The 17,206-nt window shown below is 37.6% G+C and overlaps 1 protein-coding gene across 1 annotated transcript; it reads right to left on the reverse strand.

The window, feature by feature from the left end:
• Positions 1–11,554: 11,554 nt before the first annotated feature.
• Positions 11,555–14,383, reverse strand: cbln2 (cerebellin 2 precursor). Its single transcript, XM_005814186.2, has 4 exons — positions 14,225–14,383; positions 13,360–13,882; positions 12,783–12,902; positions 11,555–12,689 (listed from the first exon to the last, which is right to left on the reverse strand). Exons 2-4 carry the CDS (start codon positions 13,645–13,647, stop codon positions 12,492–12,494), a joined length of 606 nt encoding a protein of 201 aa, XP_005814243.1. The 5' UTR covers positions 13,648–13,882; positions 14,225–14,383; the 3' UTR covers positions 11,555–12,491.
• Positions 14,384–17,206: the final 2,823 nt, after the last annotated feature.

Genomic DNA, 17,206 nt, shown 5'->3' on the forward strand with positions numbered 1-17,206 from the left:
AAAATAAATAATAATTTAGCTACTAAATTATTATTTCAATATTCCACAGACAATATATTTAGTATTCAAATTAGTTAACTTGGATTACACCTGACTGAACACTGGAGCAAAATTCTTCCAATGTGATCCTTGATTTGTGTTAAACATTAAAGGCTTTACGGACCTCATTGTATGCAGACTAGAAGTAGTTTGTAGCAAATTCCAGAAGCCTAATGCTGGGCTACCATTTTCCTCAAACAGACTAATTGGACTTCATATCCCAGCATTCATTGCGCTCACCCCTGCACAAAAGTAAAAAAAAAAAAGAGATCTAGCTTGCTTTAACACTCAGGATGCAGACCCAAACAAGTGAGAGCAAACTCACTTGCGTCTTCTAACCTCCTGGACAAGAAAATTGACTGAATGTGATTTTTACACGAGTCAGACTGACAGCAGGAACTGACGAGAGGAGTGGTACATCTATCTAGAAAACATCACTAGTTGACATCACTTTGGATCCAACCAATACCTAATTTCCCCAAATTATTAAGATCAAAAGATCTTAGTCATTAGATTTGACAAGTCAACAATTTTATAATACCCGAACATGAAATAAAATGTTGCCTTCTCCATTTTTGTAACCTAACTTTAAAGAGAGTTTTTGTTTTAAAACAGTTTTGGGCTGCAAGGAGTTAATATCAAACCGAGGCTCATTGCTAGCATATTCTGTAAATGAGTCTTTCAGTTCAGAACGTGGAGAATGAGAATAATTATTGATAGTTGGAGGGATTTCCATATTCTCTACATTAGATTGATCACAGACCCACCTCCATGATCCAGCTGACTGACTTCTGTCTCGTTTCTCACTGCTAAACTCGCCTGTAGCATTCCTCAAGGTCCCCTGCCATGCCTGAGGCAGTGGAGAACATCTAGCGATCACAAGCTGAATTCAAGCCCTGAACCAGGAATCTTCATATTTTTCTCAGGGCGAGTTTTACGTGCTCAAGCTTTTATTCCCTTTTTCCAGACGAGACATCGATCCGCTGATATGCAATTTGTCAATACTTGAATTTTTAAAGGTACATATAGGTAAAAAGTAAATGCATGAAGTCTGAATAAATTGAACAATGTGACACCCTTTTAAAATTTGTACATACTCCATAAAGGTTTTATGGAAATTAACTCCATGCTATTCCCTTTCTTGTCACTTATAATTCCTCTGAGTGTTGTGCAATATTCTTTCTTGTGAAGCTGAAATTATGTTTTGGAGTCTTAAAACTGCTCTTAAAAAATTCCCTACTGAAAAAAGGAACCTTTAAATCCACTGATTGATGGGATTTTTGTTTCCTTTTATATATATTTTTTACAGTTTGCTTGTTTTTTACTCCAAATCTCCAAATCTAAATGACTACATTTCAGTGTGACTGTCCAAATCAATATTCTCAGGCAGGTACAAGCTCCTGTTGTCTTGTAACAAAACAGCTACATCATGCCCGATTCCAGGACAACTGCTTATTAAGGGGGGGAAATAATGATGGTTGAGGTTGTCCACACATTCAAGGATTATCTTTCTTTCTTTTTGGAAATGTTTCTGTGTACAATGTTGCCAGTAGTGCCATGACCATGCAATTATGGAAGATTTTGCAGCCTGCTTGTTTTCTCACAATAGCAGAACACAAAACAGTGTTCAAACAGGCTCCTGGTATCAGAGAGTTCTCCTTGTTGGACAGCCTTAAAGGATGTACTGCCATCTTTTTCAGTGCAAGAACTGGTCTTACTGTTCCACTAATGGGAAGCCATTCAGTATTTACAGCAATATAAAACTGCTAATTGCTTCTCACCTGTATAAATAAAGTCAGATATTTTGTGGGGTGTTGAAATATTTATGCTGTCTCTATCTGCGTGCCTTTGCTGTGTTCCAAATAATAAATGAGAATGTTTTAATAAAAAAATAAATACTTCACTGATGTATTACTTAAAGAAAGAAAGAGTGCTTGCTGTAATTGCAAGAAGGGTAATAGTCAAAATGTTGCCCTGGAGCAAATAGTCCTGATACAAAAAAGAAAGCAATATTTATTTTAATTTGTGATTGTGAGTTAGTGTAATGTTTAAATGAAAGCATTCTAACCAACTATATCAATATTAAATAAATCAGAAATATGAATAAGGGACAAATGGTAAACACAAACTCAACCACTTTGTCAAAGCGATTCAAAGACATTACTGGAGAAATCATATTGCAATGAGAATTGATAATAAAATATTCTTATTGGGTAGGTTTGTCTTGCATTCATAATTATTTTTGTTTTTCTCTATTTTCTCCATTTATAAGTAGCTAAAACCTTGCTACTCTGAATGGCCAACAGGTTAATAATAGCTAATTGTAACCAACAGTGACTAACTGCTTTCACTATTGTTGAACAGTGGTAGAGTTTGCCATGATGGTGAACAACATGAAAGGGAAAAAAAAGTCTCATTTTGTTACGGAATCTACTTCCAATAAATGTTCCCTAAGATCTATCTAACTATACAACACGGTTTTCTTTTTGTCATGTTTACACATTAAAGGGGTTTAATCATCTCCGGACCTCATATCATAACCTCAAGCTGTAAATTTTGTGGGTTTTTTCTTAACATGTGGCAACTCACCCAAATTAGTATACCCTTTTCTTCAAAATGTTGGTAAATGCAACAATTTTAAATTTATGCCAGTTGTGACAGATGTGAACAGGCGTTTATATCAACATTCAATAAATATATCAATAATAATAATATAAATAAATAATACATTTTCACATGACATTAAACAAGATGTTGACATGTTTTGCATTGTTTCGGTTCTCTAAATAATTGATATCTTATATCTGTTTGGATTTTTTGTTCTGGTCATGTAATACTGCTTTCTTAGTTTTTCTTTTTTTGTGTGGTTGGACTGTTCAGTAGAGATCCAGGTAAAAAGATAATGTCAAGTCAGAAGAAGCAGAGGAGATCAAAAGGTCTTTTGTTCCTCTGGATTCTGGAGGATTACAAAGTTTGGTAGATCCAGTGACAAGTATAGAAAGAGAAGTCTGATTGAGATTAGGAAAGTTTTTGACATTGATTTTTATATTTCTTTTACTGTTTTTTTTTTCTTTAATTAATCATGTTTTCCTTATATTATTCTTTACACTTTTTATAAACCTACATGCATTGGGATACTTCTGGTCACATCTGCTTAAATAGAAACTGATAAAATATTATCCACAAATACTCAATGGTGAAAATTTATGCATAGGTATTATAGTAAGAGATTTTGATGGAGACTTAGTCACCCTAAGACATCATATTTTGATTCAATTCTGTCACATTGATATCTGGAGATATTTTAGCCTTTTACTGGACTGTGTGGTTATTTAAACTATTGATCTTGCCCAGCTTGTTTGTTGCTATTCCAGTTGTTTAAATGTTTTAAAAATCACTCTGTCTGTAGATTTTCTCATTTTTGATGATCGTTTATCTCACCTGAGGGCCCGTCTTCCTGTCTTATGCATTTCTAAGAGTTGCTAAGAGAAATCTGCCCCTGTGTCATGGAATAATATAGATTTATACCTCATAGAACAAGAAAGTCCTAAGTTACAAATGAACAGATCCCTGACTCTCTAATCAAGGAAGTAGTGCCAATATGTGTGGGAATTTATTAATATTATTAATTTCATAATATCTTTCAACATTGACTTTATTTCCACAGTTGAACAAATAATCTCAAGATTAATTTATTTTTTATTATATTTGCATATTGTCACTTAAAGCGTCAATTAATGTGAATAGCACTGCACATTCAAAGTCAACTAGGCTAAGCTCCTGATACAAGTGATGTAAGGCCTTCCGAATTATTTATGAAATCCACATCACCAGAATCGCACCTGTAAAAATAGCTTTACTGCTGCTTTAGTTTTGTCATGTCTGTCACACCAAACGCCGGTGCCACAAGGTGTGTGCGAGTGTTTCCTTGCGCACACATCCCTGATCCTGGGGATCCGAAACCCGTGGTGTGTGTTTCTTCCGTCGCTGCAGCTTGCTGTGCCAGGGGACTTTTTTCAGATTCTAATGAATGCAGTTAAACTGGTTAGGCGCTGGGTCCAGGATGCTGTCTCTCAGGCTTGCTGTGCTGGAATCTAATGTGTAGACAGATGATGTATTGGAACCATCACATCAAGGAGTAGCTCATATGAGCCGGGTATGCCTGGCTCAGCGTTGCCTACTGTCTGTGCAGGATTGTGGCAGTGGGAGGAGGATGGGAAGTTGGAGAAGGGTGGGCTTGGACTAGAATGTCTTTTTCTTTGGGGAATTGTGTGTTTCAGCAGTGTGGATATTGCAGACGGTGACAGAAGGAATAAACAGTCTTTCTCTGTCTTTTCTTCAGGGATGGGGCTGCTCACAGAGGCGGCGCTGTGACTGATGTTTGTCAGTGTTCTGTGTCTATTTATTTGTTTGGCAAACAAATGCATTATTAACAAGCCACTGCCACATGTTATCCTCTCAGCGCATTCTCTTCACTGGCATCAATGTCTTTCCATTCAAGTGCAAATTAGCTAGGTCACAACTGTAATACAAAAACTGAAGGTGAAATTTCTGACTTTACAGGTTGTGCAGCCTTTGCACAGAATTATTCTGCAAAGAAAATATGTTAGGTTTTCAAAGTTTTGTCATATAACCGCAATTTCTTTTTATTTATATTTAACAGAGCAACAATAGGGCGTAATTATGAAGGGAAAGGAAACTGACATGGGGTTTTCAAGATTTGGAATTTGAAAAGTGCAGCATGCATTTGATTTCAGACTCCATTAGTCAATACTTCGTAGAAACACTATTTGCTGGCCTGACAGCTGCAAGTTTTTTGGATGTCCACTCTAGCTTTGCTTAAACCTGAAATTATTTTTCAAGTTACTCCAGAATGAAGTGCCAAAAAAAGAAGAAATTTTCAGATATTACCACAGTCTTAATTAAAGTAAGAGCCATTCTAAATCATGAATACATTTTGCCCTAAGCCCTGCCAGCAGAGCTCTGGCTGTGTGTTTAGGGTTGTTGTACAGCTTTAAAGTGACTCTCAGCTCCAGACTCAAGTTTTTTGCTGGAACTAAGAATATTTTCCCCCATATTGCATTGCATGTAGCTCATCAATCTCCCAATCAGCTCTGATCTGCTTCTCTGTCTCTGCTGACGGAAGCCATTCCACTGCATGATGCTGCCTTCAAGGTGGATATAGTGCATTCAGACACGGAGTGTTAATATCAGTCACATACTGTTACGCAAATATAACAAGAGGTTTACTTTTGTGGTCTGATCATAGATTCTTGCTATCATCCGACATATTTTCCAAGGATGAATGTTTCACACCTGCTAGTCTGGTGGACTTGGTTCGATTGGGGACCAAACTTGCAACATTTATGACCTTTTCAGTTGATGCTGTTCACCGTCACTCTGCACTTTGTCAAATGAACCAAATCCTTTGTGATGGCACTGCGCTAAACCACTGAAGAAGACATGGAAAACAACTTCCTTCTTCAAAAAATGTAAACCAAAATGGAGTGGCATCAGATTTTAGTGCTTGTAGGATTCCTCTTTTGTCCTTAGCAAAAGACCATGAGCTCTCCTGTTAGAGCACATTTGTTTTTACCCATAATGTCCAGTGCTATAGTCCACTTTGTGCTTTTGGAGAGGTCTCCAGTCCAGTTGGCATTCTGATATTCAACCAAATATCACATCAACCAAATCAAGACCTAGGTTTTTAGGCTGACCAGAGTTTGCTTTTTTGGTCCGCATCAGAGTTTGATTGTGCATTCACACTTCCACAAATAAACCGGAATTTATGAACCAGAGTACTATTAAAGCAAACCAAACAAGGCTGATGTGAATGTACCCTTACTCTAAGACTCAGAGGCAGTCATTTTTTAGGCTAAGCTAGAAGTTCTCTGAGAGGACGCTGATAATTTTTTCCAATAAGACCCAGATATTATCAGTGGTTCTAAAGACACAGTGTAAACAAACTGAGAGGTGACAGAAATGCTTTTGATGGTTTCCAACTCTCCTGGATTCATGCTTTCTATGCTTTCTCCAGAGTAACAATGGGCCTGTTGGCTCATTCAATGTTGATTGCTTTTTTTTTTCAGTTTAGATGGTTGGCCATGTAGAAGTACAGTTCAAAAAATGTGAATGTCTTGAAAACGTTCTATATATTTTCTCACTACTTTCAGAAATTATCGCAAATATACTATGTAGATTAATAGCACACGTAAAAAAGAAAATCAAGCCTTTATTTCTTATAATTTTCAAGATTATGGGTTGCAGTTTTAATATTGAGAAAGTAATAAATACATATGAAATTGAGTGGAAAGAGAGAGTGTGATTGGAAATGATGCATCAGAAAGGCATAACAGCAGCCTTGAGCAGACTGTCAAGTAAAATCCAGTTCAAGAAAATGGGGGTCAGGGGCTTTGAAAGAAGTGGACTGAGGCTGTAATGTTCCTCATGTCAATCCATTCACACATGAGCTAAGAGGAAAGAGAACCGTACTGTTGCTAAATGGTCCAAAGTTCTCTTTCAGATAAAAATAAAGTTTGAACTTAATTTGGAAATCAAGATATGAGCATAGTGAGTGGAGAAACACATAATCTAAATTGCTTAAGGTCCAGTGTGAAGTTCGTTAGTCAGGATTTTGTGTGCAATGTCATCTGCTTGTGTTGGTCGACGGTGTTTTCTGGATCTGGCAGCTGCCCACACTACACATAATTAAATATTTAATTTGTAGCTGCTACATGACAAAACATGAAAAAGTTGCTATACTTTTCCAAGGCTCTGCATGTAGGGTACTGTCATTAAAAAGTGCAGATTTGAGTTCTCATATAGTGTACATAAGTGCTGCAGAATAGAAGACATTTATTTATTTATTTATTTTTTATTTAAATTCAAGTTGCTTGTCAATATATAGCCATTACTGTTGACTATGTGAGAATAGTGAAGCTTATTTGTAATGCAATCTGTTGATAAAGGTCCTGAAGATGATACCAAGAGGTCTGGACCATTGAAACTGTAGATAAACTACTGCACTTAGTTTGCATTGCCCTTTTAACTTGCAGGCACGTTAGATATCAGAGGATTTGTGTGGGCCCCTAAGTGCAACTTCAGACCCAGAAGGAACTGCCTGTAGGTTTGCCTGAGAACAGCTTGAATAAAAATAATGCTGTGAAAGGCTCTTTCGCACTCACAATCACACTTAAAGCAATTTCACCCATAACAGGGAGTAGGACTGTGAGAAAATTATTATACGGCGAAAGAAACATTTTTCTACTTTTTCTTTTCTTTTTTTTTTTCTTTTTTTTTGCCTCGCATGCACATCAATATGTTTAGCTAATTTGCAACCAAAAGGAGAGATTAAAAGTCTTGTCAAAAAAGTACAATAGTTGCCCATCTGCTGGTTCCTGAAAGAAGAGAGTTGAAGAATAAGGAATAGAATACAATAGGAATTCAGGAAATTCATTAAGAAAAACACTGTTAAATTTGGCTTTACTGCTAAAATATATACATTTTGTAAGAGTTCCTGTTTTTCACTTTGGAACTATTACATGTTTTATTGTTAATGTGTGTGCATCTTTTTTGTAGAGTCATCTAAAATAGTTTTTATTATTGTTACTATTATCAGTCTGTAAAATTAAGGTACCACAGTTTAGTGAGTTCTGCTTCACAATCCTCTCAAGACTATGGTTATCCCTGTTGCTTGTGCAACTTTTTCCTTCCACACAGCTTTACATTTATATGGTTGGATACAGCTCTCTAAACACCCATCTTCCTCATCAATGATCATTTACAGTTTACCCTCCTCATGGAGTTTTTGTGGAGCAATTGTAGACTTATTAGTCTTCCATATAGTGACGATCATAACAAATTCTGTTTGTACTGCTGCTAAGTCAAGTTTTTTTGTTTTTTTTTATTAGTTGTAAGTCATAACTGTTGAAAGTAACCGAAATAAATGGTTGAAGCATATGCTGTTCAAAGTTGTTTTAAAAGGTCTTCTTCTCATAGGGTGCACTGAAAGAGAACTCTGACCTTGTGAATTTGAAAGAATGAGGAAATATTAGATCAGAAGGAAAAAGTCTGCGTCCTCCAACTACAGTCTCAGCCTTGACTCTCTGGACAGCTATGCTCTACGGTGAAAGGAGCTCTATGTTTACATTAGAAATTATATTTATTGTTTAGATCTGATTTACATCACAATGTAATGGTATATACATCATTTTTATGTGCAAATGAAAAATGTTAGTGACATAAAGCTACATATGTAAACAGTATACCCTGTAACAGAGTTATGGATTTTATCAGAAAAAGGTTTTTGCTACAAGCAAAGCTAAGGTTTGGATGTCATATAAGGCAAGTTTCCTTTCCTATATATATTTTGTTAAAGATAGTCTTATGCAAAGCAAAAGAGGAGGATGTTTTGCACAAATTACTCATTGATTTGTTATTAACATGTTCTAACATAAAAAAAGAAAAAGAAAACAAAAAGTAAACAGCACATTTGATCTAATAAGTACTCTCCTTGCTTGGACTGCAGAAGAGGCCGAAAAATATGCAAACCACTGTGTTGCTCTTCAGAGGAAAGCTTTTGAATCAACCTCAGTCGAGTTTTTGGATGGGTTTTAATGTTACTTCTCCACTGGAGGACGAAAGACAGCTTCAAATTTGTTAAATGCTGAAAGAGCAGGAATTAAACCATGCTGTTGGGGATGAACTATCCAAATGTCTGTACATGGATCAATATTTCCTGAAATAAAATCAGCTAAAACAACCACATAAAGGAAATAACACTCAAACCTATCAGATCATTTAAGCTCTAATGCACAGAGCCCTGCCAGCCACTCCCCACTGTGAGGCCACAGCTGATCAATGATATCGCTGGATCTACTTTTATTCCAAAGTCATAGAACTCAAAGGGCAGAGTCCCTCAAATAATGTGTGCCAAGAGAACATATTTTAAGAGACCGTTAAACATGATATGAGTTTGGGGCTTTTTTAATGGCAGCTATGCTAGGTAATTGTCTGTATGTGTTCTGCAAAGTAGAGTAAAATGCCATCTGTGCTTCTCTGAAAGCAGTCTCAAGTCTACAGTACAGTAATAAGCTGGCTGCTTTTATTGTTAAGCAAGGAGTATTCTTGTTAGAATGGTTGTTTTGCAATTCTTTAGGCATTAGTTACACTTTGTTTTGGGTGCTCATATAGCTTCCTCATAGATGTGGAAAAACAAAGCCCGTGAACATTAAATTTATGTCTTTTTTTAAAAAAAAAGAATCTTCTGTTTGCTCAAAAGTGTATTTAATTAGGCTCACCCAATTGCAGCGAGTTTAACCAACGAGGATCGTTTGAGCACGGAGTTTTCATTCCAGCATGGAAACAATTAGGCTCTTTTTCGGCCAATTTAATACTCTCCCCACAACACAGTGATTTCCTGGCAGTTTGTGCTGCTTTGCGGAGGCCCATTGCTGGCATCAGCAGCATTTAAGCAGGTCTCTCTCTTTGTTCTCAGCTGTTGTGCTCTGTTATACACAGGATCAAGGTAAAGCATGAAAAGAAAAAAAAAATCATATTCACGCTGCAGAGGCACGCAAGCGAGTGAGCTCAAGTTTCCAGCTGTCTGTATGTGAGATATTCTCAGATGGCCCAGCTGCCCAACAGCTGCTGGTGTTCATTCAAATCCCCGGTTGAACAAGCAGTTTTTGTCCCCCCTTTTTTGTGTTTTGACACAGATCAGTAGCGTTCTGCATTAGCATGCATCAACAAGGGGGGACTGATCAGAAAGTGCTAGAAATTATGATTCTTCATCCCTTTTTTGAAGCTTTTCTATTGTAAATATATCTGTAATTGTAGCTGTAAAACAATTTCAACTCTGCATATGGGTTAAAACAAAACCTTGCAGTTTCTGTAATTTTTCTCTGTATTGTTTTCTCTCCATACAGCATCTCTCTTTTAAAGTCAAGTAAAGACGGTATTAATCGTATACATGAACGCTTTCTTAAAATTCTAAAATCTTCTTAAAATTTGATTTGTCTTGCAGAACTAATTTTCCAAACCTGAATATCTTTGTTTTGTCATGAGAACATAGGGCACTGCATTGAAACACAGAAATAGAACTTACAAACAAGACACTTGGAGCTTATATCATATCTGTAAGGTAGCTGAGATGTATGTTGATAGAAACAGCAACCATTTCCAAATAAGCTAAGTAGAAGCACAATGGCTTGAAACAACATCTAACTGACACAAATCTTTTTTTTTTCTTTTATGTTGCCTACAGTGGTAACAATTCAGAGGGCATTTAAAACAATGCACCAACTTTCTTGTGATTTCCACAGATCAATCAAAATTACTTTAATAGGCAGGACCTGTAAAATCTTGTCTATTTAGCACCAAAGACAGAATTTTCATTTATTATCAACTTGTTTGAACGGTTGACTCAAAGTACTGGCAAGCTATGAAATTGCAGGAAGCGACAGGAGAAACTGAATTTACACAAGACCTGCTGACAACTGCACTAGTTGTGCGAAGCCGTTGTAGTTTTCCGTTTATAGTGATTGAATCATAATTAATTGGTTCATGAACTGGTTCTGGTGCTTTTTTTCTTGAGATGAGAAAGCATTTCTTCTACAAGTTAACTGATCCAAACAAATCAAGCAGTAATTGTTCTTTTTACACATCGTTTTTTTAAGTTTTTGAGTACCACATTTGATCTGGTCCCTGCTGTAGAGTGCAAAACAACCTGATGCACCCCAAAACCACACTATATGTGTATAGTTTGGTTATGGGATTAATTTAAACATTTATATATAAGTGTGTATATATTCAAGGGTCCACATTTTTCAGGTGTAGGCTATTTTTCAGTGAAATTATTTGTCTGGACTCTCAACTAGGTGTGACATTTTTTTCATAGTTTAATAAAGAATAGAGGGGAGAGCAGATGGCGAGATGATAGTCTCTTAACTGTAGGTGACAGAGTTAGGGTGAAGTGTGTTGGTGGTTGAGCAGAAATATCAACAACAGTATATTCTGCAAAACGACTGCATCCATTTTTTATGATAAAAAGCAACTTTCTTCAGAAAGGGTGGAACTTTAGGCTATCAAGCCTTCAATTTAAGGTGATTTTCTGCAATGAGGCACGATAACTTAATGTTGAGTATTAGCCATTAGACGCACTTGCTAATATACTGCAGTCACAATTTTATTAATGAATGCATGTATATTTGCAGCAATGAAATTTAAGTTTCTAATCGTCTATAAACACAAAGTAATATAAATATTGAGTTATTATTATTATTATTATTATTATTATTATTATTATTATTATTATTATTATTATTATTATTATTATTATTATTATTGCTGCTGTTGTTGTTTTGTCCAGGATTCATTCATTGCTACTTCAATCAACAGCTGCTGTTACTTTCCTTATTTCAGCACCACGGACAGCGACATGTCTGTTCCTCTTTAATAATCATCCCTCCACCTCGAGTCGCTTCTTTAAATAATAACGATGAATGCGCTCAGCCTATACAATACAATATCATTTATTAAGCGGGACATGTATATAGGGATTCTTCTATTATTTTTTCCACAATGTACATTAAGTGAGCAAAGTCACTGAACATTAAAATCAGTCAAAGCTACGCAGATCCCGAAATGTAGAACACATAGTACTGCGAATATGTACTTCATAAATTAGATATCTTCTTTTTTTTGTTTAAATTATTGTTATTGTTGTTAAATAAAAGGGTTTTAAGTCACCTCTTGAGGCTGAAATATGTCGCCTTTTTTTCTTTCTCTCTTATAATGAACTCATCGGCTGCCTTCATTTTGGGTTATTTTCAATATATTCGGCATCCAAACGCAACACCATAGACACCACAACAAAAAAACGTAAAAAAGGGGAAACTTCCATTCGTGCAAAAAAAAAAAAAAAAAAAAAAAGGAAAAAAGAAAAAGAAAAAGGGAAAAACAGCCCCTTGGCGTGAAAGCGCTTCTCTCTTCCAGGTTGTCCATGATTCCGTAGTTACTTCACCATAAATTCTTTAAGGATATACAAACATAAATAAAGCATAACACAGTCAGTTTTTGTTCTCCTCATCCTCATCTTTCCTCTGTCTATGTTGCCCAAAAGTTTGTTTTCCAGGCAAGAGTGGGTGGAGGGGTGGGGGAAAATCCACACACTCGACAAGCACATGCCAGCCACTGGCCCGACCGAGACGTTTAGTCATCCAGATTGCGTAAAAGTTGATGGATTTGAATATATGAAACTCCCAGGAAACGTTGATATTTGACTATAGAGTTGGACGGAGTGTACAGATATTCGTCGGCTTCCTTGGCTGACAGTTTGAAAAATAAATGGCATGTTTTTAAATATTTGTTGTTGTTGTTGTTGTTGTTGTTGTTGTTGTTGTTGTTGTTCCTGTTCCTTAACTTAAGCAGAGTACCGATCCTCGACGGTGGGATTATAGAGGAAAGACTAGAAAGCCTGAGAAGGTGGAGAATTTCCATCCGCCCATGAGGGTACCCCGCTCCAGCTTTAAGTAGACCCGGTCGTCACGTTCCATCATCAGCAGTACACCGTTGCTAGCCGCCTCTCTTGTAACGTCCTGGTCTCCCGCGAAAGCTGATATAACTTCATGGTCGTTTTGCATTAGGTTGACCTGCAGAGGAGGAGCAGAAAAAAAAACACTCAGTGCGCTAAAATTTCATGTTTCATATGGTGAATGCAGAGCTGCTACTTCCTGCTTGCTCACCTGTATGGTTTGTCTGTTGTAGGCCTTCACAACGTGGAAGCTGAAACTATAGATCCCCCTTTTTGGAGCCTGGAAAACACTCGCTTTTAGGTCGAAATGATTGCCGATGTTCACTAAAACCTGCGATCCGAAAGGGCGCACAGTGAGACGAAGCATTTCGATCCATACAACAGCTCTTTTGTAGACACATTTCGGTATTTGATATGCATGGAGGCGCGTGCCAAATGGTTAGGACTGTGCTTGGGAGGATTCCCGTTTTTGTCCCCTATCCAAAGACCCCAGTCGTGTGGATTTTTTGGAACCACCACTCAGCGCTGCACATCTGACATGTGATAAATTATTTAGCATGAGTAGTTGCTCCTTTTTGGCAACACGTCGTTGGATGTGCCAATTACGCACAACACTGGTCAAACCTCTTTTTTAAAAAAATAACAAATAAATAGACGTCCCGAATGTTAGGATTGCAAAGTAAGGAAACACCAAAGAAACTCATTCAGAATACTACCTTTACACTTCTTACTGATTAGTTTTCACACTAATCATACAGATTACTGTTAAACTGTGGAAACACGTTTACCTGGTCAAAATAGATGATCATTGACGTGTTGCTCATCTCCGACGGCTCATGATTGGTTCCGCGCACGGCGGAAAAAGCCACTTTCGCCCCTGCGGAGCGGACGGATATGCCAAGTGAGGAGGTCACAGCTCCGTCCGAGGAAGGGTTCGAGTCGCACACCACAAGACACTTTCCCTCCAGCACTATAGGCTCCGTGTCGTTCTGGCCGGAGCACAGGACCACGCCGCATCCCAAGAAGAGAGCCAGTGCCAGGACGGCACAGGTTCCCGGGCAGCGCGCTGGCACCATGGTTGGATCACTGGATCCAGGGTACAATGAGACAACCCCGGCAGCCCCTTCGAGGTTTATTGATCACCTGGTCCAGGCTCAATCCTCCTCCCCCCCTTTTCCTCTCCCTTCCTTTCTCTCGTTCTCTCACTGAGATGCTCCCTCGCTCCTTGACACAGACGCACTTAGGCTCCCCTCCCTCCTGTGCGTCTTAGTAGATTTTGGGAGAGGATTTAAACGGTCGATTTTGTAAATCCTAATGATGTGGGAGGAAAAAAGTTGGAAATGTCACGTTTGAAAACAAAACAACTGAAAGTTTAAGAATCTCTACTTGATTTATTGAGTAATTTATTTGTGCGTAAAAACGCTCTAGCGCGTAAAGTGAGCAGCAACTGCTGCTACTAAATACAGCATTCGACAAGAATGAATAATCATCTTACAGTCGTCTTTTCGATAATATCAGCTATGTTTACAGTTTTGGGGCACTTTGTAAGTCATTAAAAAGACCCATAGTACGATAATCTTGTTTAAAACGCATCAAAAGAAGCTCGGTTTAAGCATTCTCTAAAAGAAAAAAGAAATCTCAATATTGGCTTACCTGTGCTCTCCATCCCTCTCTTGTGTTCACTGTCTTTCGCAGACAGAAGTGAGCTCTCAGATTGTTGGAAGAGAGGAAAAATGAAAGCACGATTCTCTGGGTACCCCTTTCGAGGGACAACTCACGCCCATTCTTCGTGTGTGAGCCGCTGGAAGCAAGACTCCTCTACAAGTGCCCCGCAAATAGGAGCACAGGCATGGGCTAATAGGTTTGTTTACATATTAATCAGCTCAACGCGTGAACTCGGGAGCCCCCTGAGGACCCCAAGGATTGCTTTCTTTTACTTTCTATTATTAACGTTCTTTTTTTTTGTTTGTTATTTGTTGTTTTCTGTTGCTGTTTTTTTTTTTCTTTTTCCTTTTTACATGTGTCTGTATAATAATTAAGTTAAGATTAAGGAGTTTGCGGTGCATCCGGCATGCATCCTTGTGTTTTTAATTCAGGACTTCGATACTTTTAGTGGTCCAATTCAGATACTTGTGCGCCATCCAGTGGCTAAGTTTATTTGTGCAGAAAATGATTCAAGAAATCATTAAAAACAAAGCTTTCTGAAGCAAAACACCTGTGTAAAACCTGTAACTTTTATGAAACACAAGTATGTACTGAAAGTTTAGAAAAACGACTTCATATTCACACTGATCAAGAATGATTTAATTGGTCAGCTGAAAGAAAGGGTCATTTCCAAAAATGTTCACAGAGGCTGAGCTTCATCTGTCTGATGTACCTTTAACCTTTTCCTTTCAATCCTTGAGATGTCACCATCATTTCAATAGCCGTGTAAGGGCTTCATATCAGTACTTTTTACAGTTGAATCGTACAACACTGGCCTTCACAAGTGGCAAACCTTTACTTCAGACCTTTAATGAGCTGTCATTTTTCTATTTAAGGATATGCAAACTAGGTTGAGGCATGAGCATTTATTCACGGAACTGTTTTCTTTATGTTCTGTGCAATTGTGAAATGGAATAAACCAAAGCATGGTGGGTTTTTTTTCATTTTCTTTTACTAATGAACAACTAAGTCATGGTGCACATGTTTTTTCGCATGTGATTTTCAATTGTGAAATTTGTGAGATTTTACTGTAAGGGTTTTATCTATATAAATATCTCTACAAGTGTACAACTTGCCAATATGCCACAAAACCCTAAACTACCCCCTCTTTGAGACAGGGTCTGATAATGTTCTGAAGAGGTTTTTCTTTCTGTTTCTTTTCTCATGACAAAGAAACAGGTCAAAGTTGATGGGAGGATGGATAGAGTTAAACACAAGGCAATAATTGAAAAAAAACTGCAAAAGACTTGAGACAATGGTGATTATCCACCTTCTAGCTGGATAACAATCCCAAACAAACAGCCAGAGCTTCAATGAAATGATTTAGATGAAAGCATTGTTATGTATTAGAATGGCACAGTTCAAATCCTGACCTAAATCCAATTGAGAAGTTGTGACAGGTGCTGTGCTGTTCACAGGTGTTCTCCATCCAATCAAACTGAGGTTGAGCTACTTTGCGAAGACAATTGAGCAAAAAGTGCAAGCTTCTAGATTTGCAAAGTTGGTAGAGATATATTCCAAAACACTTGCAGCTCTAACTGAAGCGAATGGGGATTTATACAAAGTACTCATGCTTTTTATGCAACACTATATTGTATCATTTTTCTCCCACTTCACCATGTGCTACTTTGTCTTGGCCTATTTCATAAAGTCACAGAAAAAGGCATTGGTTTATTAGTTGTGACATGATATAGTATTAAAATCCTAAAATGGTATATTTTTTGCATACAGATGTATGTTTTACTTGAGGGTCAAACATGAGGTTAAAATAATAATTGTGACTTATAAACATTCTGGGAATTCATTGACATAAATATGAATCTGTGACCTGTGGAACCAGATGTTTCCACACATCTGATGCCCCCTGCTAAACCCTCCCCCTAATTTTAGTTTTAATCATGTTTAATATCTTTTCTCTTCCCTCTGTACTGTTTGTCAAACATTGCTCTGTCAGAGCTTATTGGCAAATCATGCAGAAGGGTGACATCAGGTATCCACGAGCCACAACTGTCCCCAGGCCTTCAGAAGGACAGACGACTACAGAAAACATCAAATGTCAAGTACAGGGGACATACATGGAAAAGGGATGTGGCCTACTTAATGTTACCATACCAGGGGCTTCTATTGCCCCGGAAGGGACTTCGCTTCCATCAGGCAAGCTGATCGGCAAGACTGACAACATAGTTATGGTTATATTCACTGACAGCAAGCAAAGCCTACTGGCCTCCTTGAATGGGGAGGACAGTTATGTGATGGGTCTTAAAATGAGCCATCTGCTTTAGTTATTTTATTTTTTATTTTTTTGCAATATGCTTTGCCTTGTATGTGTTCTTCTCTAAGTCTGATTACATCAAGACAGCTCTGCTTCAGATTTGATCAAATGTGGAACAATCTATTCTTTTCTTTATTTTATGCTCTATACACCTCTATTTGCTAACTCTTTTGCAAGTTATACATAATACAAGCAAAGCATATTGAAACTCCAAGCTGGCCCACTTTATGTTTGCACAACCACTTACAGTATCTGCCAGACCATCTGTCTCATTGCATCTGTGCAGATATTAATGATATGTTATGCTCTTATTTGAAATGCGGTCTCAATATTGAAGTAATGTTTAAATTCCAGTACAAAAATCTTGCTTTCTGCAGTGTGAGATGCCATCTCTATCCTAAACTTGGGTGAAGAGACAAATGGATTAACCTGTTTTAGTTTTGGAATCTTACTCAAGTTTCAGGTTAAAACCCACCCATTGGTTTGATTCCCACTCCATCCACATCTGTTTGGCAAGACAACTACCTGGCCTGCTGGTGGTGATCAGAAGGCCAAACTGCCCCAGGGCAACTGTGGCTACAGTCCAATAGCTTGCTGTTGACAGCGTGTGAATATGTGCGTAAATGGTGATTAGACTGCCTTAAATAAAAGCAGAAATA

This window comes from Xiphophorus maculatus, chromosome 21 (assembly GCF_002775205.1).
Source record: "Xiphophorus maculatus strain JP 163 A chromosome 21, X_maculatus-5.0-male, whole genome shotgun sequence".
NCBI classification, from domain to species: Eukaryota; Metazoa; Chordata; class Actinopteri; order Cyprinodontiformes; family Poeciliidae; genus Xiphophorus; species Xiphophorus maculatus.

Bases quoted from the DNA above. Each gene is read 5' to 3' on its own strand.
- cbln2 (XM_005814186.2), bottom strand. From the start codon at position 13,647: ATGGTGCCAGCGCGCTGCCCGGGAACCTGTGCCGTCCTGGCACTGGCT. The intron at 12,903-13,359 runs GTAAACGTGTTT...TTCGGATCGCAG, and splicing joins TGATCATCTATTTTGACCAG to GTTTTAGTGAACATCGGCAA. The intron at 12,690-12,782 runs GTGAGCAAGCAG...CCTCCTCTGCAG, and splicing joins ACAACAGACAAACCATACAG to GTCAACCTAATGCAAAACGA.